This window comes from Oncorhynchus clarkii, chromosome 13 (genome assembly GCF_045791955.1).
Source record: "Oncorhynchus clarkii lewisi isolate Uvic-CL-2024 chromosome 13, UVic_Ocla_1.0, whole genome shotgun sequence".
In the NCBI taxonomy this organism is placed as follows: domain Eukaryota; kingdom Metazoa; phylum Chordata; class Actinopteri; order Salmoniformes; family Salmonidae; genus Oncorhynchus; species Oncorhynchus clarkii.
The window spans coordinates 54,291,641-54,315,043 of NC_092159.1; the positions used below are offsets into that span (position 1 = coordinate 54,291,641).

General features: G+C 42.4%; 3 protein-coding genes across 3 annotated transcripts in view; all 3 read right to left on the reverse strand.

The window, feature by feature from the left end:
• The window catches only part of LOC139423585 (delphilin-like), a 3,826-nt gene extending 2,357 nt beyond the window's left edge, over positions 1–1,469 (reverse strand). Inside the window, exon 1 of the mRNA XM_071175174.1 lies at positions 1,457–1,469. Coding sequence (XP_071031275.1) covers positions 1,457–1,469 — 13 coding nt within the window. The remainder of the gene's footprint in view (positions 1–1,456) is intronic.
• Positions 1,470–1,696: 227 nt separating this feature from the next.
• On the reverse strand, positions 1,697–8,845 carry LOC139423587 (sodium/myo-inositol cotransporter 2-like). Its single transcript, XM_071175175.1, has 13 exons — positions 8,787–8,845; positions 8,504–8,678; positions 7,436–7,507; positions 7,019–7,123; positions 6,562–6,621; positions 5,608–5,712; positions 5,331–5,436; positions 4,712–4,792; positions 3,046–3,251; positions 2,622–2,757; positions 2,383–2,490; positions 2,255–2,291; positions 1,697–1,838 (listed from the first exon to the last, which is right to left on the reverse strand). Exons 1-13 carry the CDS (start codon positions 8,828–8,830, stop codon positions 1,697–1,699), a joined length of 1,377 nt encoding a protein of 458 aa, XP_071031276.1. The 5' UTR covers positions 8,831–8,845.
• Positions 8,846–16,979: 8,134 nt separating this feature from the next.
• LOC139423588 (glutamate receptor, ionotropic, delta 2 (Grid2) interacting protein, a) overlaps positions 16,980–23,403 on the reverse strand; it is a 54,168-nt gene continuing 47,744 nt past the window's right edge. The window contains exons 15-23 of the mRNA XM_071175176.1: positions 22,989–23,076; positions 22,394–22,483; positions 22,013–22,209; positions 20,051–20,206; positions 19,579–19,668; positions 19,354–19,483; positions 18,925–19,043; positions 18,341–18,505; positions 16,980–18,202 (exon numbers count right to left, since the gene is read on the reverse strand). Of these exons, the coding sequence (XP_071031277.1) occupies positions 18,119–18,202; positions 18,341–18,505; positions 18,925–19,043; positions 19,354–19,483; positions 19,579–19,668; positions 20,051–20,206; positions 22,013–22,209; positions 22,394–22,483; positions 22,989–23,076 (1,119 nt within the window). The 3' untranslated portion in view covers positions 16,980–18,118. The remainder of the gene's footprint in view (positions 18,203–18,340; positions 18,506–18,924; positions 19,044–19,353; positions 19,484–19,578; positions 19,669–20,050; positions 20,207–22,012; positions 22,210–22,393; positions 22,484–22,988; positions 23,077–23,403) is intronic.

Here is a 23,403-nt window from a genome sequence, read left to right on the forward strand (position 1 = left end):
AGGAGTATGGAGAGTGCACACAGAGAGAGACAGGAGTATGGAGAGTACACTGAGGGAGAGAGAGAGACAGGAGTATGGAGAGTACACAGAGGGAGAGAGACAGGAGTATGGAGAGTACACTGAGGGAGAGAGAGAGACAGGAGTATGGAGAGTACAGAGAGAGAGAGAGACAAGAGTATTGAGAGTACACACAGAGAGAGACAGGAGTATGGAGAGTACACAGAGAGAGAGGGAGAGAGAGGAGTATGGAGACTACACTGAGGGAGAGAGACAGGAGTATGGGGCGTACACTGAGGGAGAGAGAGATACAGGAGTATGGAGAGTACACACAGAGAGAGACAGGAGTATGGAGAGTACACAGAGAGAGAGGGAGAGAGAGACAGGAGTATGGAGAGTACACAGAGGGAGAGAGACAGGAGTATGGAGATTACACAGAGGGAGAGAGAGACAGGAGTATGGAGAGTACACAGAGAGAGACAGGAGTATGGGGAGTACAGAGAGAGAGAGAGACAGAAGTATGGAGAGTACACAGAGAGAGAGAGAGAGGAGTATGGAGAGTACAGAGAGACAGAAGTATGGAGAGTACAGAGAGAGAGACAGGAGTATGGAGAGTACACAGAGAGAGAGAGAGAGAGAGACAGAAGTATGGAGAGTACAGAGAGACAGGAGTATGGAGAGTACACAGAGAGAGAGAGAGAGAGAGAGGAGTATGGAGAGTACAGAGAGAGACAGGAGTATGGAGAGTACACAGAGAGAGAGAGAGAGAGAGAGAGACAGGAGTATGGAGAGTACAGAGAGAAAGACAGAAGTATGGAGTATGGAGAGTACAGAGAGAAAGACAGAAGTATGGAGAGTACAGAGCGAGACAGGAGTATGAAGAGTACAGAGCGAGACAGGAGTATGAAGAGTACACAGTAAGAGAAAATGGGAGAGAGAGAGAGAGAGAGAGGAGTATGGAGAGTACAGAGAGAAAGACAGAAGTACGGAGAGTACAGAGAGAGACAGGAGTATGGAGAGTACAGAGAGAGACAGGAGTATGGAGAGTACAGAGAGAAAGACAGAAGTATGGAGAGTACAGAGCGAGACAGGAGTATGAAGAGTACACAGAGAGAGAGAAAATGGGAGAGAGAGTGAAAGAGGGAGAATGTACATGTGTGTATGACATTGTTACATTTTATTTTCCTGTCAAATCATCAGTTGGCAACACATCCCTTATGGGATTAATTGACACAAACAAATATTACAATAATTCACTGTGATAATTCACTGATAATTCACTGTGATAATTCACTGTGATAATTCACTGATAATTCACTGTGATAATTCACTGATAATTCACTGTGATAATTCACTGTGATAATTCACTGATAATTGTTCTCTTCCATTGTTCTCTGCAGTACGCATCGCATGAAGTGTATATGTGTATATTTGAAAGAGACAGAAGCCCTGTTTATACCTGCCTCTAACATGTGTCCTTATATTGTTTGTTTACACTTATAAGATCTGACTACAATCAGATCTCAATGTAACTTTTAATCAGGCTGTGTCACAACCGGCCGTGACCGGGAGTCCCATAGGGCGGTGCACGATTGTCCAGCGTCGTTAGGGGAGGGTTTGGGTGGGGGGCTTTACTTAGTTCATCGCGCTCTAGCGACTCCTTGTGGCGGGCCGGGCGCCTGCAGGCTGACCTCGGTCTTCAGTTGAACAGTATCTCCTCCGACACATTGGTGCGGCTGGCTTCTGGGTTAAGCTGGCAGGTGTTAAGAAGCGTGGTTTGGCGGGTCATGTTTAGGAGGACACATGACTCGACCTTCGCCTCTCCGGAGCCCCAAGGGGAGCTGCAGCGATGAGACAAGATCGTAATTGGATAAGATGAAAAGGGGGATAAAATACAAAAAACACAGAAGCAGGTCTAGAGAGTGGAAGAAACACACAGCAGGTAAACCGCGGGGTGTTGGGTTGAGCGTGCAGAGAGTGACAGAGAGACGGGGAGACTTTAGTCCACAAAAACAACTTTACTAAGACAGAAAATAAATAGAACAAAGAAAATCACTTCGGTTTGGCTTGTTCCTTCTTCTCTACTGTGGCTTGGTGTCGGTCTCTCCCCCTTCTCCCCCGCGGTGTGCCCCCGGGCTCCTTTTATTTGGCCTCCACGGCTGGTTGGCACTTTCCTCTAATTACCTCCACTTTGAGCTGTCTGTGTCGGGGTGCACAGCTCCCTTATCCCCAGCAGAGGGAGCCAACGTCGTCTCACCACCTCCCCTCTATTACCATCCCCCGGGGTAGACCTCCTGGGATACCACAAGGTGTTTGTGTGTACAGGAAGTGACAAAGACAGATGGAGATATACAACATGTTACAGAGAGAAGAAAAGTTCCTCACCTGAGGGCAGTAGCTTCATGACCAGTTTGGCGTAGGCGATGTCTGAACAGCCCACTGGGTTCCCACACACCTCAGTACACACCTCAGGGTCACCACACGCCACCTCGTCTAGACGCAACAACAACGCTGCTGTAAATATACTGTCTCTCCTTTGTTTGATAGTGGTATCAGCAGGTTTTACCTAGGTACAGTATCCTCTCTAGAGTTACTGCCAAAGCCTTGCACTTAGGACATTGTACCTGGGTAGAGTATTCTGCTGATCATGCCGGGCAGGACCATCATGAAGAAGGGCAGGATCTTGAGGTAGGCAGCCAGCAGGGAGCCTCCTTTAGCATGGAGCAGGTTCTTAGCAGACAGGGAGCGCTGCACTATCACCTGGATACAACACAACACAGAATCAGTGACTGGAACTGTTGACAGAGCAGCTGAATGTGGCTCCCAAGTGTATAGAGCACTTAACCAATCCATCTGTTTTATTATTAAGGTGAATCAAAACTCTCCTGTCAGTGATGCAACAATGCCAATACGGTGATTTACAGTTCAAGTTAGATGGTGTTCTAAAGCCTAGTGTTTCCATTCCCCTTTAAGGTGTATCAATTCTGATACCTCAGATCTTCTCCTCTTGGCCATCTAGTGACTGTCCCTAAGCAGTGTCACTGTTACCTGATCTGAGCACCAGTACCACATGGAGGGTATGGACATGCCCAGGAGGATGCCCGGCCAGGGCAGGTCAGAGGTCACAGGGTCACGGAACAGGTGGAAGGCGTCGTCCCGGGGGATGCCACATGTGGTGTTAGGGACACGGACAGAGGGGATGGCCGTAGCATACCCCTCTAGGAGGGCGTTCCAGCCCCCCACCTCAGCGAAACCTCCACAGGAGTAGGGCAGAGTTAGACAGTTAGGCAAACTGTACTGCACTGCCCTGTACTGTACTGTACTGCCCTGTACTGTACTGTACTCCCCTGTACTGTACTGTACTGCCCTATACTGCCCTGTACTGTACTGCCCTGTACTGTACTGTACTTAACTGTACTGTACTGTACTGTACTGCACTGTACTGCCCTGTACTGTACTGCCCTGTACTGTACTCCCCTGTACTGTACTGCCCTGTACTGTACTCCCCTGTACTGCTCTGTACTGTACTGTACTGCCCTGTACTGTACTCCCCTGTACTGCCCTGTAATGTACTGTAGAAATATAAATATATATATAATATAAATATAGATTTAAAAATAATTTAAATCAATGAATACTGCCCTGTACTGTACTGCCCTGTACTGCCCTGTACTGTACTGTACTGCCCTGCACTGTACTGTACTGTACTGCCCTGTACTGTACTGTAATGCCCTGTACTGTACTGTAATACCCTGTACTGCCCTGTACTGTACTGTACTGCCCTGTACTGTACTGTAATGCCCTGTACTGCCCTGTACTGTAATGCCCTGTACTGTACTGTACTGTAATGCCCTGTACTACCCTGTACTGTACTGTACTGCCCTGTACTGCCCTGTACTGCCCTGTACTGTACTGTAATGCCCTGTACTGCCCTGTACTGTACTGTAATGCCCGGTACTGCCCTGTACTGTACTGCCTTGTACTGCCCTGTACTGCCCTGTACTGTACTGTACTGCCCTGTACTGTACTGTACTGCCCTGTACTGCCCTGTACTGTACTGTACTGCCCTGTACTGTACTGTAATGCCCTGTACTGCCCTGTACTGCCCTGTACTGTACTGCCCTGTACTGTACTGCCCTGTACTGTACTGCCCTGTACTGTACTATACAGAGTGTAAACTATACAGAGAGTGAAAAACATGAAAATCTATAACTGAGGAAATCTAAAATCTAGTTGGAACGTTTTTCTGATTAAAGACAAAGTATTTATCTTTGAATCATACACTGAGTATAAAAAACATTAGGGACACCTGCTCTTTCCATGACATAGTCTAACCACGTGACAGCTATGATCCATTATTGATGGCACTTAAATCCACCTCAATCAGTGTAGATGGTAGTAGGTGTCAGGCACACTGCTTTGTGTCAAGAACTGCAACGCTGCTGGGTTTTTCACGCTCAACAGTTTCCCGTGTGTATCAAGAATGGTCCACTACCCAAAGGACATCCAGACAACTTGACACAACTGTGTGCAGCATTGGAGTCAACATGGGCCAGCATCCCTGTGGAAAGCTTTCAACACCTTGTAGAGTCCATACCCCAACGAATTGAGGCTGTTCTAAGGCAACTCAATATTAGGGAGGTGTTCCTAATGTTTTGTAAACTCAGTGTATACAGTACCCACCGATCAACACAGCACCAAAGCAGAGACTTACTGAAGCCCATGAGGGTGAGTGCTCCTATCAACATGATGCCAGTCTGGGCAGCGTCTGTGTACATGACAGCAGCCAGACCACCTGAAACAACACAGCACAACACTGAACCAGGCTGTATGTTTGAACTGGTAGACTTTAGGAAAAATATGATTGTTTTGGAAGAGAGTGAAAGAGAGAAAGGGACATAGAGAGAGAAAATGAGTGAGAGAGTGAGATAGAGAGACAGAAAGAGAGACACAGAGAGAGACAGAGTGAGAGAGAGAGAGACAGAGAGAGAGAGAAAGAGTGAGAGAGTGAGTGAGAGAGACAGAGAGAGAGACTTTAACTATTTGTACATTGTTACAACACTGTATATATATGTATATAATATGACATTTGTAATGTCTTTATCGTTTTGAAACTTCTGTATGTGTAATGTTTACTGTTAATTTGTATTGTTTATTTCACTTTTGTATATTATCTACCTCACTTGCTTTGGCAATGTTAACACATGTTTCCCATGCCAATAAAGCCCCTTGAATTGAATTGAATTGAATTGAGAGAGAAAGAGAGAGAGAGAGAGAGAGACAGAGTGAGAGACAGTGAGAGAGAGAGACAGAGAGAGAGAATAGCAGGGTACCTGTTACAGTGTAGAGAGCAGTGATGAGCAGAAGCACCACCACAGCTACATAGATGTTCCATTGCAGGGCCTGTTGAATAAACACTGCCCCAGCATACATATCCACCTGCACACACACACACACACACACGCACACACGCACGCATGCACGCATGACGCACACACAGCAGCGGAGCAAGCGGTCTCAATTCATTCAATAGATTCACGTCCAAAACAATGTTGTATTGAGAAAGTAAATAGCTGATGAGATACATAGAAGTGTTTTGACTTTACTTACCGATATCTTTGTGAAGATGTAAATGAATAAATACAAAATAGCTATGAATAATTGTATTCGCTTCCCCCCGAATCGCTTCTGCAAGTATTCAGGCATGGTTGTCACCTGCATGTTAGGGATACAGGGAAACAGACAGAACATGAATGATTGAACAAGTTATCACCACTGTGATCTAAAGTATCTCAGTACACAGAGAGGGAAGTGTTGTGTCTCAGTACACAGAGAGGGAAGTGTTGTGTCTCAGTACACAGAGAGGGAAGTGTTGTGTCTCAGTACACAGAGAGGGAAGTGTTGTCTCAGTACACAGAGAGGGAAGTGTTGTGTCTCAGTAAACAGAGAGGGAAGTGTTGTGTCTCAGTACACAGAGAGGAAAGTGTTGTGTCTCAGTACACAGAGAGGGAAGTGTTGTGTCAGTACACAGAGAGGGAAGTGTTGTGTCTCAGTACACAGAGAGGGAAGTGTTGTGTCAGTACACAGAGAGGAAAGTGTTGTGTCTCAGTACACAAGAGAGGAAATTGTTGTGTCAGTACACAGAGAGGGGAGTGTTGTGTCAGTACACAGAGAGGGAAGTGTTGTGTCTCAGTACACAGAGAGGAAAGTGTTGTGTCAGTACACAGCGAGGGAAGTGTTGTGTCTCAGTACACAGAGAGGAAAGTGTCGTGTCTCAGTACACAGAGAGGGAAGTGTTGTGTCTCAGTAAACAGAGAGGGAAGTGTTGTGTCTCAGTACACAGAGAGGGAAGTGTTGTGTCTCAGTACACAGAGAGGAAAGTGTCGTGTCTCATTAAACAGAGAGGAATATTCAATAAAATCTTCTCACCTGTAATGGTGTAATTTGAGCGCTGAAATACTTGGCTCGATGTTGCATATAATTTCAGTAGGCCTACTTGTGGGTTTGTGATATTTCAGCAGTACAGACAGTGGACTGATAGAAAGGTGTGTGTTGACCTCTCACCCCGGAAGCGATATAGATGGGCAGGAAAAGCCAACCCAAGAGCAGCACCATCAGCATCCCCTGCCAACCAGAGACATCGATACTTGTGATTTATGCAAAGCTTAGTATGAAAAAAGTAATATTTTTAAGTTTGCATTAAACCATATGCCCTATCAAAAATCATGTGCAGATGTAGGGTCTTAATTATTCCTGTAGCAACAGGAAATGTGAATTATTGTGTGGATTGTATGTAATTAATAAACATTTATGTAGAGGTTGATACATTTGTCGTGATGGAAAAATCAAGTCTGAAATTTCTAAGTGGAAATTCCAAACTTCAGAAGCCTTTTAAACCTAAATTGCCTGCATTGCAGGAACGTTCTCCAGCAACAGGGTGAGCAAATTAAGATCCTGCATCTGTAATAGAGATGCACATCCAGTTTATAATTAATTATAATGTCCAAATGTATAGTCTTACGTTCCACTCATATGCCACAGCACTGATGCCCGCTGCAGCTCCTGAGCCTGCCAGGCCCATGAAGTGGCCGCTACCCACATTACTGGCAAACAGAGAGGTGCCCACCTGCAGAGAGAGAGTGTCAGAGAGATAAAGAGAGAGAGAATGTGTGAGTGACAATACAACAATGTCTGACCTTAAGCCAACCCCATTGTAAAGTATTCATATCTCCCCATATAAAATCTCAGTTCCCCCCCAATAACATTACAAGGACTGCTTTGTTTCTCCATCTGGTTTGGTCCTTGACTATTCAGAACAAGAGGAATAAATCAACACTGGTTCCTCTTGGCATCAAACATCTGGAATCCATTCAACATACTGAGTGGATGTCATTTGTGTGTCGTTTCCATAGCAACATCTCTGTTTCTTTTCACTCACCGGCCACCAGGTCATGCTCTTTCCTGCCAGGAAGTATCCATCCACCGTGCTCCGCTTGGTTTTCCACATGGACTGGAAGGGAAGGACTGACTGTTACACACATTCTCTATTCAGACTTTAATGTGTGCTGAAGGAGAGTGCTGAATTAGTGTACTGAAGGAGTGTACTGAATTAGTGTACTGAAGGAGTGTGCTGAATTAGTGTACTGAAGGAGTGTGCTGAATTAGTGTACTGAAGGAGTGTGCTGAATTAGTGTACTGAAGGAGTGTACTGAATTAGTGTGCTGAAGTAGTGTGCTGAATTAGTGTGCTGAAGGTGTGTACTGAATTAGTGTACTGAAGTAGTGTACTGAATTAGTGTGCTGAAGGAGTGTGCTGAATTAGTGTACTGAAGGAGTGTGCTGAGTTAGTGTGCTGAAGGTGTGTACTGAATTAGTGTACTGAAGTAGTGTACTGAATTAGTGTGCTGAAGTAGTGTACTGAATTAGTGTGCTGAAGGAGTGTGCTGAATTAGTGTACTGAAGGAGTGTACTGAATTAGTGTACTGAAGTAGTGTACTGAATTAGTGTGCTGAAGGAGTGTGCTGAATTAGTGTACTGAAGGAGTGTGCTGAATTAGTGTGCTGAAGGTGTGTACTGAATTAGTGTACTGAAGTAGTGTACTGAATTAGTGTGCTGAAGTAGTGTACTGAATTAGTGTGCTGAAGGAGTGTGCTGAATTAGTGTACTGAAGGAGTGTGCTGAATTAGTGTACTGAAGGAGTGTGCTGAATTAGTGTGCTGAAGGAGTAAAGGAGAGTGCTGAAGAAGTGTACTGAAGTAGAACAACTCTACTTTGAGATTGAGATGCAAGAATATACTGTAGAGCAACAACCAAACAAATCCCAATAGAGCACATGACATGTTTCAGTCAATCTCACCAGAGCTACTGATGTGTCTGGAATAAATCAAATCATTTAGAAATGGAATCCTAATCCCTATATAGTGCACTACTTTTGGCCAGCTACATAGGAATAGGGTTTCATTTTGGATGCCATTAGGGTGCCTTTTCCCAAATTTGCTCCTACTTACCCAGAGGCCCACAGCCAGTACAAGGAGGAAGTAGACAACGAGCACCACAATGTCTATGGTGACCAGGGTGGGTACACCTAAACCTGGGGATTGGGAGGGGGGCACGGTGGTCCCCTGAGTGGTAGCCATACTTGGGTCAAAGGTCACTGGAATTCTCAGGGAGTGATTGCGTATTCTGCTGGTGAGGGAAATGTAGTCATTGTTGATTCTAATCACAATAGAGCCTCCAAACACTCGATTCACTAGATTCACAGAATTACCTTATTTACATAAGTATACAGACCCTTTGCTATGAGACTCGAAATTGAGCTCAGGTGCATCCTGCATCCATCGATCATCTTTGAGATGTTTCTACAACTTGATTGGAGTACACCTGTGGTCAATTCAATTGATTGGACATGATTTGGAAAGACACACACCTGTCTATAAAAGGTCCCACAGTTGACAGTGCATGTCAGAGCAAAAACCAAGCCATAAGGTGGAAGGAATTGTCCTTAGAGCTCTGAGGCAGGATTGTGTCGAGGCACAGATCTGGGGAAGGGTAAAAAAACATTTCTGCAGCATTGAAGGTCCCCAAGAACACAGTGGCCTCCATCATTCTTAAATGAAAGAAGTTTGGAACCACCAAGACTCTTCCTAGAGCTGACCGCCCGGTCAAACTGAGCAATCGGGGGAGAAGGGCCTTGGTCAGGTGACCAAGAATCATAGCTTTCACCTTGATTCACCAAAAAGGACAACCATCTCTGCAGCACTCCACCAATCAGGCCTTTATGGTAGAGTGGCCAGGCGGAAGCCACTCCTCAGTAGAGTTTGCCAAAAGGCACCTGAAGGACTCTCAGACCATGAGAAACAAGATTCTCTGGTCTGATGAAACCAAGATTGAACTCTTTGGCCTGAATGCCAAGCGTCACATCTGGATGAAACCTGGCACCATCCCTACGGTGAAGCATGGGGATGGCAACATCATGCTGTGGTGATGTTTTTCAGTGGCAGGGACTGGGAGACTAGTCAGGATCGAGGGAAAGATGAACGGAGCAAAGTATAGAGATATCCTTGATGAAAACCTGCTCCAGAGCTCTCAGGACCTCAGCCTGGGGTAAAGGTTCACCTTCCAACAGGACAACCCTAAGCACAGAGCCAAGACAACACAGGACTGGCTACAGGACAAGTTTCTGAATGTCCTTGAGTGGCCCAGCCAGAGCTTGGACTTGAATCAGTTCAAACATCTCTGGGGAGACCTGAAAATAGCTGTGCAGGGACACTCCCCATCCAATCTGATAAAGCGTGAGAGGATTGGGAGGAACTGCCCAAATACAGGTGTACGAAGATTGTAGCTTCATACCTGAGAAGACTCGTTGCTGTAATCGCTGCCAAAAGTGCTTCAACAAAATACTGTGTAAAGGGTCTGAATACTTATGTAAATGTAATATTTCAGTTTATTTTATGTTGCAAAAAAAAAGTAAAACCTTTTTTTGCTTTGTCATTATGGGGTATTGTGTGTACATTGGTGAGAAAAAACATTTTAGAGTAAGTCAAGGGGTCTGAATACTTTCCGAAAGCATTGTACACATACATATACAGGTTTTACGCTATACTCACTGGACCCTGACCGGAGTTTATACATTATCCAGGTTTTACGCTATACTCACTGGACCCTGACCGGAGTTTATACATTATCTAGGTTTTACGCTATACTCACTGGATCCTGACCGGAGTTTATACATATACAGGTTTTACGCTATACTCACTGGACCATGGACTCTACAAGGTGTTGAAAGCGTTCCACAGGGATGCTGGCCCATGTTGACTCCAATGCTTCCCACACTGGAGTTTATACATTATCCAGGTTTTACGCTATACTCACTGGACCCTGACCGGAGTTTATACATTATCCAGATTTTACGCTATACTCACTGGACCCTGACCGGAGTTTATACATTATCCAGGTTTTACGCTATACTCACTGGACCCTGATTGGAGTTTATACATTATCCAGATTTTACGCTATACTCACTGGACCCTGACCAGAGTTTATACATTATCCAGATTTTACGCTATACTCACTGGACCCTGACCGGAGTTTATACATATACAGGTTTTACGCTATACTCACTGGACCCTTACTGGAGTTTATACATTATCCAGGTTTTACGCTATACTCACTGGACCCTGATCGGAGTTTATACATTATCCAGATTTTACGCTATACTCACTGGACCCTGACCGGAGTTTATACATATACAGGTTTGACGCTATACTCACTGGACCCTTACTGGAGTTTATACATTATCCAGGTTTTACGCTATACTCACTGGACCCTGATTGGAGTTTATACATATACAGGTTTTACGCTATACTCACTGGACCCTTACTGGAGTTTATACATTATCCAGGTTTTACGCTATACTCACTGGACCCTGATCGGAGTTTATACATTATCCAGATTTTACGCTATACTCACTGGACCCTGACCGGATTTTATACATTATCCTCATTCATAGTCTCAATTTGTCGGGGCGTGGACTCTACACGGTGTTGAAAGCGTTCCACAGGGATGCTGGCCCATGTTGACTCCAATGCTTCCCACAGTTGTTTCAAGTTGTCTGGATGTCCTTATGGTGGTGGACCATTCTTGATACACACGGGAAACTGTTGAATGTGAGAAACCCAGCAGTGTTGCAGTTCTTGACACAAACCGGTGTGCCTGGCACCTATTACCATATCCTGTTCAATGGCACTTCAATATTTTGTCTTGCCCATTCACCCTCTGAGTGACAGACATACACAATCCATGTCTCAGTTGTCCCAAGGCTTGAATCCTTATTTAACCTCTCCTCCCCTTCATCTACATTGATTGAAGTGTATTTAACAAGTGACATCAATAAGGGATCATATCTTTCATCTGGATTCACCTGGTCAGTCTATGTCATGGAAAGAGCAGGTCAGTACAGGTGCATCAAAGCTGGGACCGAGAGACTGAAGAACAGCTTCTAGCTCAAGGCCATCAGACTGTTAAACAGCAAACACTGACTCAGAGAGGCTGCTGCCTACATGGAGACCCGATCCCTGGCCACATGAACAAATGGATCACTAGTCACTTTAAACAATGCCCCTTTAAATAATGCCACATTAATCATGTTTACATATCCTACATTACTCATATGTATATACTGTATTTTATACCATCTATTGCACCTTGCCTATGCCGCTTAGCCATCGCTCATCCATATATTTATATGGTCATATTCTCATTCACCCCTTTTAGATTTGTGTATATTAGGTAGTTGTTGGGGAACAGTTAGATTGCTTGTTAGATATTATTGCACTGTCGGAACTAGAAGCACAAGCATTTTGCTACACTCATTAACATCTGCTAACCATGTGTATGTGACCATTAACATCTGCTAACCATGTGTATGTGACCATTAACATCTGCTAACCATGTGTATGTGACCATTAACATCTGCTAACCATGTGTATGTGACCATTAACATCTGCTAACCATGTGTATGTGACCATTAACATTTGCTAACCATGTGTATGTGACCATTAACATCTGCTAACCATGTGTATGTGACCATTAACATCTGCTAACCATGTGTATGTGACCATTAACATCTGCTAACCATGTGTATGTGACCAATAACCATCTGCTAACCAATAACATCTGCTAACCATGTGTATGTGACCATTAACATCTGCTAACCATGTGTATGTGACCATTAACATCTGCTAACCATGTGTATGTGACCATTAACATCTGCTAACCATGTGTATGTGACCATTAACATCTGCTAACCATGTGTATGTGACCATTAACATCTGCTAACCATGTGTATGTGACCATTAACATCTGCTAACCAATAACATCTGCTAACCATGTGTATGTGACCATTAACATCTGCTAACCATGTGTATGTGACCATTAACATCTGCTAACCATGTGTATGTGACCATTAACATCTGCTAACCATGTGTATGTGACCATTAACATCTGCTAACCATGTGTATGTGACCATTAACATCTGCTAACCATGTGTATGTGACCATTAACATCTGCTAACCATGTGTATGTGACCATTAACATCTGCTAACAATGTGTATGTGACCATTAACATCTGCTAACCATGTGTATGTGACCATTAACATCTGCTAACCAATAACATCTGCTAACCATGTGTATGTGACCATTAACATCTGCTAACCATGTGTATGTGACCATTAACATCTGCTAACCATGTGTATGTGACCATTAACATCTGCTAACCATGTGTATGTGACCATTAACATCTGCTAACCATGTGTATGTGACCATTAACATCTGCTAACCAATAACATCTGCTAACCATGTGTATGTGACCATTAACATCTGCTAACCATGTGTATGTGACCATTAACATCTGCTAACCATGTGTATGTGACCATTAACATCTGCTAACCAATAACATGTGTATGTGACCATGCTAACCATGTGTATGTGACCATTAACATCTGCTAACCATGTGTATGTGACCATTAACATCTGCTAACCATGTGTATGTGACCATTAACATCTGCTAACCATGTGTATGTGACCATTAACATCTGCTAACCATGTGTATGTGACCATTAACATCTGCTAACCATGTGTATGTGACCATTAACATCTGCTAACCATGTGTATGTGACCATTAACATCTGCTAACCAATAACATCTGCTAACCATGTGTATGTGACCATTAACATCTGCTAACCATGTGTATGTGACCATTAACATCTGCTAACCATGTGTATGTGACCATTAACATCTGCTAACCATGTGTATGTGACCATTAACATCTGCTAACCATGTGTATGTGACCATTAACATCTGCTAACCATGTGTATGTGACCATTAACATCTGCTAACCATGTGTATGTGACCATTAACATCTGCTAACAATGTGTATGTGACCATTAACATCTGCTAACCATGTGTATGTGACCATTAACATCTGCTAACCAATAACATCTGCTAACCATGTGTATGTGACCATTAACATCTGCTAACCATGTGTATGTGACCATTAACATCTGCTAACCATGTGTATGTGACCATTAACATCTGCTAACCATGTGTATGTGACCATTAACATCTGCTAACCATGTGTATGTGACCATTAACATCTGCTAACCAATAACATCTGCTAACCATGTGTATGTGACCATTAACATCTGCTAACCATGTGTATGTGACCATTAACATCTGCTAACCATGTGTATGTGACCATTAACATCTGCTAACCATGTGTATGTGACCATTAACATCTGCTAACCATGTGTATGTGACCATCAACATCTGCTAACCATGTGTATGTGACCATTAACATCTGCTAGCCATGTGTATGCGACCATTAACATCTGCTAACCATGTGTATGTGACCATTAACATCTGCTAACCATGTGTATGTGACCATTAACATCTGCTAACAATGTGTATGTGACCATTAACATCTGCTAACCATGTGTATGTGACCATTAACATCTGCTAACCAATAACATCTGCTAACCATGTGTATGTGACCATTAACATCTGCTAACCATGTGTATGTGACCATTAACATCTGCTAACCATGTGTATGTGACCATTAACATCTGCTAACCATGTGTATGTGACCATTAACATCTGCTAACCATGTGTATGTGACCATTAACATCTGCTAACCAATAACATCTGCTAACCATGTGTATGTGACCATTAACATCTACTAACCATGTGTATGTGACCATTAACATCTGCTAACCATGTGTATGTGACCATTAACATCTGCTAACCAATAACATCTGCTAACCATGTGTATGTGACCATTAACATCTGCTAACCATGTGTATGTGACCATTAACATCTGCTAACCATGTGTATGTGACCATTAACATCTGCTAACCATGTGTATGTGACCATTAACATCTGCTAACCATGTGTATGTGACCATTAACATCTGCTAACCATGTGTATGTGACCATTAACATCTGCTAACCATGTGTATGTGACCATTAACATCTGCTAACCATGTGTATGTGACCATTAACATCTGCTAACCATGTGTATGTGACCAATAACATGAGATTTTTGTATTTAGATTTGGTTCATATTTTGTATAGTCAGTGTATGCTGAGAAGCTCCACGGTGTAAAGTGTTATCCAAAGACCAACTAACTACAGTCCATGTTTTAATTCCCTCACACCATTCATATAATATCCTCACACCAAACATTAACTCAAGGACAATAGTCACCTTGCATTTAAGTGTACTGGACCCTACAGTACTTACCTGTCAGCTTGTAGTCAGACTCAGGGTTTAATTCCAGTTGGCCGGTCCTATAGCAGTTCTCATGGTGTATGTTGGTCTCCTTTCTGACCAGGGGATCAAACTCCACTGCCTACTTATATAAGACAACACTAGCTGGTTAAAATGTTAACGTTTTATTACCAGTGAAGTAAGAGTGTGTGTGTGTGTGTGTGTGTGTGTGTGTGTGTGTGTGTGTGTGTGTGTGTGTGTGTGTGTGTGTGTGTGTGTGTGTGTGTGTGTGTATGTGTGTGTGTGTGTGTGTGTGTGTGTGTGTGTGCGTGTGTGTGTGTGCGTGACAGTATAAGTTTAGTTAGATCTGTCACTACACTGACCACAGCTCTTCAGACTCTACAGTACTAGCCTTTTGCTCACAATTCCTCATAGCACTCTTATCAATTCCTCATAGCACTCTTATCAATTTTTCATAGCACTCTTATCAATGCAAAAGAGACAACAATCTCACAGATTGATCACACAGACATTTCCACTACTAAATCACTTGCATATCTCAGGTTGTTAAAAACTGTTGTTGGGTTCTAATTATCAGAATAAGAACTTGATGGACACAATGAAAGCTTAAACCAGGTTCATTCTTCCCAAAGGATCGAACAGCTGCACAGACAAAAACATATTCACACAAGCACTGATATTTAACCCTTTCTCCTATGCTGAGTCTCCTCCTACACATCCAAACAGCCAGTGCATCTCTGTTGCTAGACAGAACCTTAGTGATATCTGTTCTTCCTCACTTCATCTGACCTGACCTCTGCCCCAAAGTGCTCACTCCTCCCCAACTCACAGCTGTCATGGTGACTGGTACCAGACAGTGTCTCTTCTCCTCCCATTGGAAACCCTGATGTCTAACAATAACATATCCGGACATAATTTAAACATTATACATTACCCTCTCTCCCTCAGTGACATATCCTGACATAATGTAAACATTATACATTACCCTCTCTCCCTCAGTGACATATCCTGACATAATGTAAACAATATACATTACCCTCTCTCCCTCAGTGACATATCCTGACATAATGTAAACAATATACATTACCCTCTCTCCCTCAGTGACATATCCTGACATAATGTAAACGGTTTACATTACCCTCTCTCCCTCAGTGACATGAATAATTATATTTCAGTCAAGAAATCAGAACCCATCACTGTATTTAGGAAAAAGACAGTAATTCAGGGTAATGTTCTTATACCAGGCTTTTTATTTGTCAGCGTTGGCTGTTACAATACAAAACATAGACTTATCCGAGAGCAACAACTTCCAGAACGCATTGCAGAATATGTATAGCTACCAAGACGACAAAGTCAGAAATGAAGATCATACCGTTAGAAAACAAATGATAGCAATAACTTATCGACATGTTCTGAATAACATTATAAGCTCGTCTTCTTACATCTGCCTTATCTTATTCATTTAAAATGATCCACATTAGTTGTATTCTAAAGAATGTCCTATTTCTCTCATGTAACGAATGTCTGAAAAGCTGGAGTGTAGCTTTAATTGAATGTGTAAAATGTCCTCCATGTTTGGGTTGAAAACATCCATGTGTCAGTTACACAATCAGTCCATAAGTAGTCCGTATCAGATGACAAAGATATGTTAAAACAAGGTTTGATGAAGTTAAGTATTAACATCCTCTGACATTAAAGTCCATAGAGTTACTGTTTAAGGGATAGTTCAGCCATATTACAAAATGACATATTGGTTTCCTTACCCTACAAGCAGTCTATGGGCAAGGTATGACAGCAATCCATGCTTTAGTTTAGTTTCCATGACACTACTAACATTTTAGCATTTGTGGCACAAATCCCATTCAAGTCACAGGACTGATGTTATAATTTTCACGCATCATGTTCATATCATCTACTGTATAAGTGACTTTGTTGAGCTTCACAATCAATTTAAGATACTTGGATATTTGGACATGATGCATGAAAAATGCTAATATCGGTCGCATGACTTGAATGGGATTTGAGCCACAAATGCTAAAACATTAGAATGTGTGCCAGGGAACAGTGCCAGGGAACAGTGCCAGGGAACAGTGCCAGGGAAACGTAACCAAAGCTTGGATTGCCGTCGTACCTTGGCCATAGACTGCTTACAGGGTAAGGAAACCAAAATTTTTTACATTTGTGTGAACTATCCCTTTAAGTAATGTGCTTCAAGAAATTAGTGTGTCCCCTCATTGAATCCTAGAGGTTAAAGTGAAGGTGCAGTATGCAGAAATGATCATGAAAACGTAACAAATCCTCCTACTGTTCATAATAGAACACTGCCCGTTTACAGCAGGTCAGTATCAACACAATCAGAGACGGAGAGGAACAGAAAGTTAACAGCACAAATGTGTTTTCATAACATTCCTTTCTTTAGTAGTAATGAGTATCCACTGGATATCATACAAGACACACTTCATTCAAAATGAATAACTTGTAAATACATTCAGTGTGGTGGGTGGCTTACAAAAATATGGAACAGGTAAATCATTTAAAAAATGTTAATTATTGTAAAGCATTTCATAATTGATTACTTAAATATGTATATCCTGTATTACATATATCATTACAGTTATATTTTAGTGGTACAATATATAATACACATTTCATTCTCAAATCAGACACATTGACACAGACATTCAGTCATCTCTTTTAACTGCTGAAGTATCAAATACATGTTTTAGCAATAATAGTTTAGATCTGTATGTCTCTCAAAACGATCCAGTATTCTGTTTACCATTGCTGATCATGTTCTGTAGACTTCATCTTTCTAGCCTATAATTGTATCATACATTCATTTACAGTATATCAGACAGCTGGGTTCAAATAGTTACTGATGTCAGTCTCTTTCCTATTCCATTTCATGAATCTTTGCATTTCTATAAATGGTATAACATTTTTATTTACAAATATATAAAAAGCAAAACCATTGATCCAGTATAGCTTAATGTGTCTGTTCCAGAGGAACACTCTATAGCCATGAAATATACAAAGTTTGAGGTGTTAAACTAGCTGGACATTCAAACTACACTGTCACGTATTAAAGCCCTGTATGCTCAACTCTGCAGACAACCTAATTCCCACAATATACATTTCTTGAATTACAAAAATTGAAATACTATGAGTGCGTTTGTGTGTATGTGTGTTTGTGTGTGTGTGTTTGTACATGTATGCGGATTTTCGCATGCACTCCTGTCCGTGTGTGTGTGAGAGAGAGATAGAGAGTGTGTGTATGCCTGCCTGTCTGTCTGCCTGCCTGCCTGTCTGCCTGCCAACCCTTCTTCCTGTCTCTCTGATCACCAGGCCAGGGGTGAGGCCATTCTTGGGCTCCTGGGACTCCTAGGAGGGTTCTCATTGGCCTGGTTCTCACTAAGAGCTCTCTGAAAAACAACAATAAAACATTGTCAGACAAGACAAAAACATGCAGTACCATTACTACTACCGTCTTGATAGCACTTCTTGATAGCACTACATACTTGTCTATTTCAGAGGTCTCTTTCAAACTCTAGGCGGTTCACCTCAAACTTGGCGAGGAACTCAGTGAATATCCCAAAGAACGACTCTGTGTTGGTGGCTTGGCTGTCCTCTCCGAAGAAGGAGGCTGTCTTGGACCACTCCTCCATGGCCCTCTGCTGCAGGGACTCCAGAGACTGTAGTGCTGGGTGGATGTTCTCCAGGAAGCCCTGCTCATAGGGAAGTCAAGGATACAACAGCCAGAGGTAGGAGCTACAGTACATATTGGTGGTGGATGGGGTGAGAGACACCCATGTAAAGGGCTATTTTACAGTATGCATACTCTCACACCTGTGAATATAGAAACCTATAATGAATTATGTAATGAATCTCTCTCTCTCTCTCTCTCTCTCTCTCTCTCTCTCTCTCTCTCTCTCTCTCTCTCTCTCTCTCTCTCTCTCTCTCTCTCTCTCTCTCTCTCTCTCTCTCTCTCTCTCTCTCTCTCTCTCTCTCTCTCTCTCTCTCTCTCTCTCTCTCTCTCTCTCTCTCTCTCTCTCTCTCTCTCTCTCTCTCTCTCACCTGTGAATATAGAAGCCTGTAATGAATGATGTAATGAATCTCTCTCTCTCAGGTTAGTTGTGAAAGATACACTCATGACTGCAGCGAAGCGGTCATCTGCTGTAGCAGGCATTTTCTGGCAGGCAGATCGGATGTCCTGGATAGTGGTGTGAAGGTCGTTCAGGTCAGATGTGATGGTCCTCTGGTTCACTACAGAGAGTGAGAGAGTGAGATGGGAGAAAGAAAGAAAGAAAGAAAGAAGGAAAGAAAGAAAGAAAGAAAGAAAGAGAGAAAGAAAGAAAGAAAGAAAGAAAGAAAGAAAGAAAGAAAGAAAGAAAGAAAGAGCAGGGGGAAGAACAAAGGTGGAAGAGTGCTTATGGAAAAACAGGATTACATATTTAATCTATTCATTTACACGCAATAGGTAAACATTACATGTAACACAACATGCTGTACATGAAACACTACACCCGACACACAAAAGAAAATGCACACATGAAGAAACTGCTACTCAGTTTACCTTTGGCTGCCAGGGGAACCGTGGTGAGGTCCTTGGCAAAATCCAGGACGTTGGGAAAGTGAAGACACAGTGACTTGACAAGGATGTGCAGAAACGTAGATTTCCCATCCACTGTTTTTGTGGTGCCGAGCTACAAGAAACAGTAGTGCATTAGTAACAGTGTCCGTGGGTTAACAACAGTGAAGTAACAACAGTGAAGTAAAGAAATGTCCATGAGGAGCTTACCTCAGTGAGGAAGTTGATCTTAAACCCGGTGGTTTTGTTGCCGGTCTTAGGCTGACCGTTGTTCAGATAGTTCCCCATCGCCAGCACAAACTAAGGAAACATTTGACACAGTTAGCATATAGCTTGCATTTAGTTTAGGATTGAAACAGCAACATTACCACTTTAGGGCTGAACATTACCCACAATAACACTATATTTTCCACTCAGGGAATAAAAGTGAAAACATCCTGTTCATTGCTGTTTAGGTGTTTGGGCTGCTGTCGATCCTTAACTTCCTGGTGTATCTGTGGCTCAAGCTAAAACATTGGTAAAGCCAAACAAATGCATTTCCATTCTCTCCATTCTTAGCACCGAATGAGACTGTTGTTGGTTTTCTCTTATCAGAATCATGCTGGCGGGTGACAAGTTCAAGTTGAAGAAGTTGCATTGCTCTTCCTAGTGATTGTACATGTCAGAGTACATAACTGTATACCTCCAGTATCTTGGCCAGTTTCTTGCTGGTCTTGAGCTCCATGGAGGCGTTGTAGATGCAGTCGTAGCCGCCCCTCATCTCCTCTGTCTTCTCCTGCAGGGTGCTTTTGAAGTGGAGGCTTCTCAGACGAGTCTTGTACTCTGGTACTGACAGCATCTATGACATTATGCATACACACACACACACACACACACACACACACGCAAAGGCACACAATTACAAACGAGGAAACAGAAAACCAGCAACAACACCTACACATAACCAAACTCTCATTCTATGACTGTGAGCAACCAACAAACCCTACTACTACTACTTCTATTACTACTACTACTTCTATTACTACTACTACTTCTATTACTACTACTACTTCTGCTGACACTACTATTACTACTTCTATTACTACTACTACTTCTATTACTACTTCTGCTGCCACTACTATTACTACTTCTATTACTACTACTACTTATATTACTACTACTACTTCTGCTGCCACTACTACTACTTCTATTACTACTACTACTTCTGCTGCCACTACTACTACTACTACTTCTATTACTACTACTACTACTGCTGCTGCTATTACTACAACAACAACTAATTATACTACTACTACTACCACTACTACTACTACTACTATTACTACTACTACCACTACCACTACTAATACTAGTACCCAATTTTCATACTTGACTAAAAGTAAAGATAGAAAATCAGTTAAAGTTAAAGTCTAAGGTATTTGGTTTTAAATATACTTAAGTATCAAAAGTAAATGTCATTGCTAAAATATACTTAAGTAACACAAATGCTTAGTTTGTAAATGATGAGTGTTGGAAGTGCCCCTGACTATCCGTAAAAAAAACAAAAACAAGAAAATGATGCCGTCTGGTTTTTTAAATGTATTTATACTTTAACTTTGAATTTTGAGACTCGAGTATTGATGGATTCTGGGTACTAACTCCTAAACTTTGGATAGGGTTAATTATCAGGTATCCTATTGAAATATTGAGTGCTTAGGTTTAGAGGGTCTACACCAGAAGTTAATGGTTGTCTGTAGGAGGAAGGTATATGGTGTGTGCGATTAAGCTTGGAATGTGCTGAGTGCAGGGAAAGTGATCATGTGGCAGGCATTGACAAGGGGAGAGAGCCATGGATTAGTGATGAAGGGGGTCGAGGTCAGGTGAGGTCACGTTAAGAGAGAAAGAAAAGTGTATCAGTAAAGATACAATGTTCGTTCAGATGTGTAGGAGGAGACTCAGCCAATGAGGAAGGGTTAAATATCAGTGCTTGTGTAAACAACGTCTTTGTCTCTTTGTCTAATGCGGCTGTATTGATCCTCTGGGAAGAATAAACTTAGTTTGCGCTTTCATAGTGTCCATTGTGTTTTTACTCTGAGAATTAGAACCTAACAGTATCAAAAGGAAATGCCATTGCTAAAATATACTTAAGTATCAACATTCAAAGTAAAAGTGTAAATACACTTCAAATTCCTTATATAAAGTGAACCAGACCAGAGGCAGTAGGGATGACCAGGGATGTTGTGTGTGAATTAGACTATTTTCCTGTACATCATTTTCTTTGGGAATGTAGTGAAGTAAAAGTAAAAGTTGTCAAAAATATAAATAGTCAAGTAAAGTACAAATATACAAAAAACGACTTATGTAGTACTTTGAAGTATTTTTACTTAAGTACTTTACACCACTGAGTACTACTACTACTACTTTCACCCACAGTATAGCACAACAAAACAACACAAATACATCCATAAAGATCCCCCAAACTTTGACTGTACGTTTGTCTATTACATGTGTAACTCTGTGTTGTTTGTGTCGCACTGCTTTGCTTTATCTTGGCCAGGTCACAGTTGTAAATGAGAACGTGTTCTCAACTGGCCTATCTGGTTAAATAAAGGTTACATTTTTTTTTAAATTGCTGAGCCTCCTCTCTGCAGTCTAGGCCCAGTACCTGTAGTACAAACTGGTCAGGCTCGCTGAGTTTGGCTGGGTCCTCGCTGTACTGTTCATACTGCTTGACCTCCTCTGCGTCGGGGGCGTACAGCAGCAACTGCTTGATGTGGGTCGGCTCCAGCCGCTCTGTGGCCATGGTCATCAGCACCTGGCGTAGTTCGCCCGGGGACAGCTTCAGGTGGGCAATCAGGATGGCTGGAGGTCAGGGGTCAAGAGATCAAAGGGTCAAATACCCGAGGCCACAGTAACAGTGTAACATAGTCTCATGGTTTCAGTCAACACAGACTATATTAGAACAATAACATAAGATCTGAAGTGCAGTGTAACACAGCCTGGAACAATGTAGCGTCCTCCTCGCGTTCTCCACTCTCATACTTACATGCGTTGTAGGCCTTCTTATGGGACAGAATCTCAACTACGTCTTTCTTCTTGAAGGTCTCCGACTGAGGGGCTGGGTCTGGAAGAGAAACTGACACAGAACATCATGTGGGAAACACGAGGGAAACAGAGAAACATGAGAAGAGGCAGAAAGACAAAGTGATTGACACAGAGAGGGAGAGGCAGAAAGGAAGAGTGTGAAGACAAAGATCAAGGGAGAAAGAGACTGCTAAAGGAGCAGAAAATGTCCATATCAGGATTTTCAATGTACTTTATTTTTTATACATAATTTCAAGTATTGGACTTAAATGGGTCAGTGAAGTGCCTATGGCGGTAACGCTGCTGTCATTCGTCAGAGGGACCACTGATCAAAAGCAAATCAAAACCATGGTGGGCTTCACACACATTGCTCAAGATGAAGAAGTAGTCATATTAGACACACTAGGCAAGAACTGACTGGTGGTGGTATGTACATGGTTTTGTGGAAAGAACGTACAGTATGTGCAAACATACTGTATGCACACTAACATATGCATTATGCATGTATACACACAAACAGCCCCGTTCACATACACACGTGGGCACATTATACTCACTGGGGTTCTTTTGTGTCCCAAAGTGCAGTTCCAGATCCAGATACTTCACCATGTCATTCAGTTTGTCATAATCCGAATCCTCCCCCAACTGCAACACCCAGATTAAAAACAGGCATTATGTACATTATGCACCGTCTACTCATTAAGTTCAAGCTAATGCTTGTCATTTCAGAAATTGACTGCTTATTTTATTTTTTTACGGAACTGTTGTAAATCAAAAAACCTGACCCAACCCTGACTAACTCACCTGTTCTAACCTTGACTAACTCACCTGTCCCAACCTTGACTAACTCAGCTGTCGCAACCCTGACTAACTCAGCTGTCGCAACCCTGACTAACTCACCTGTTCTAACGTTGACTAACTCAGCTGACCCAACCCTGACTAACTCACCTGTTCTAACCTTGACTACTCACC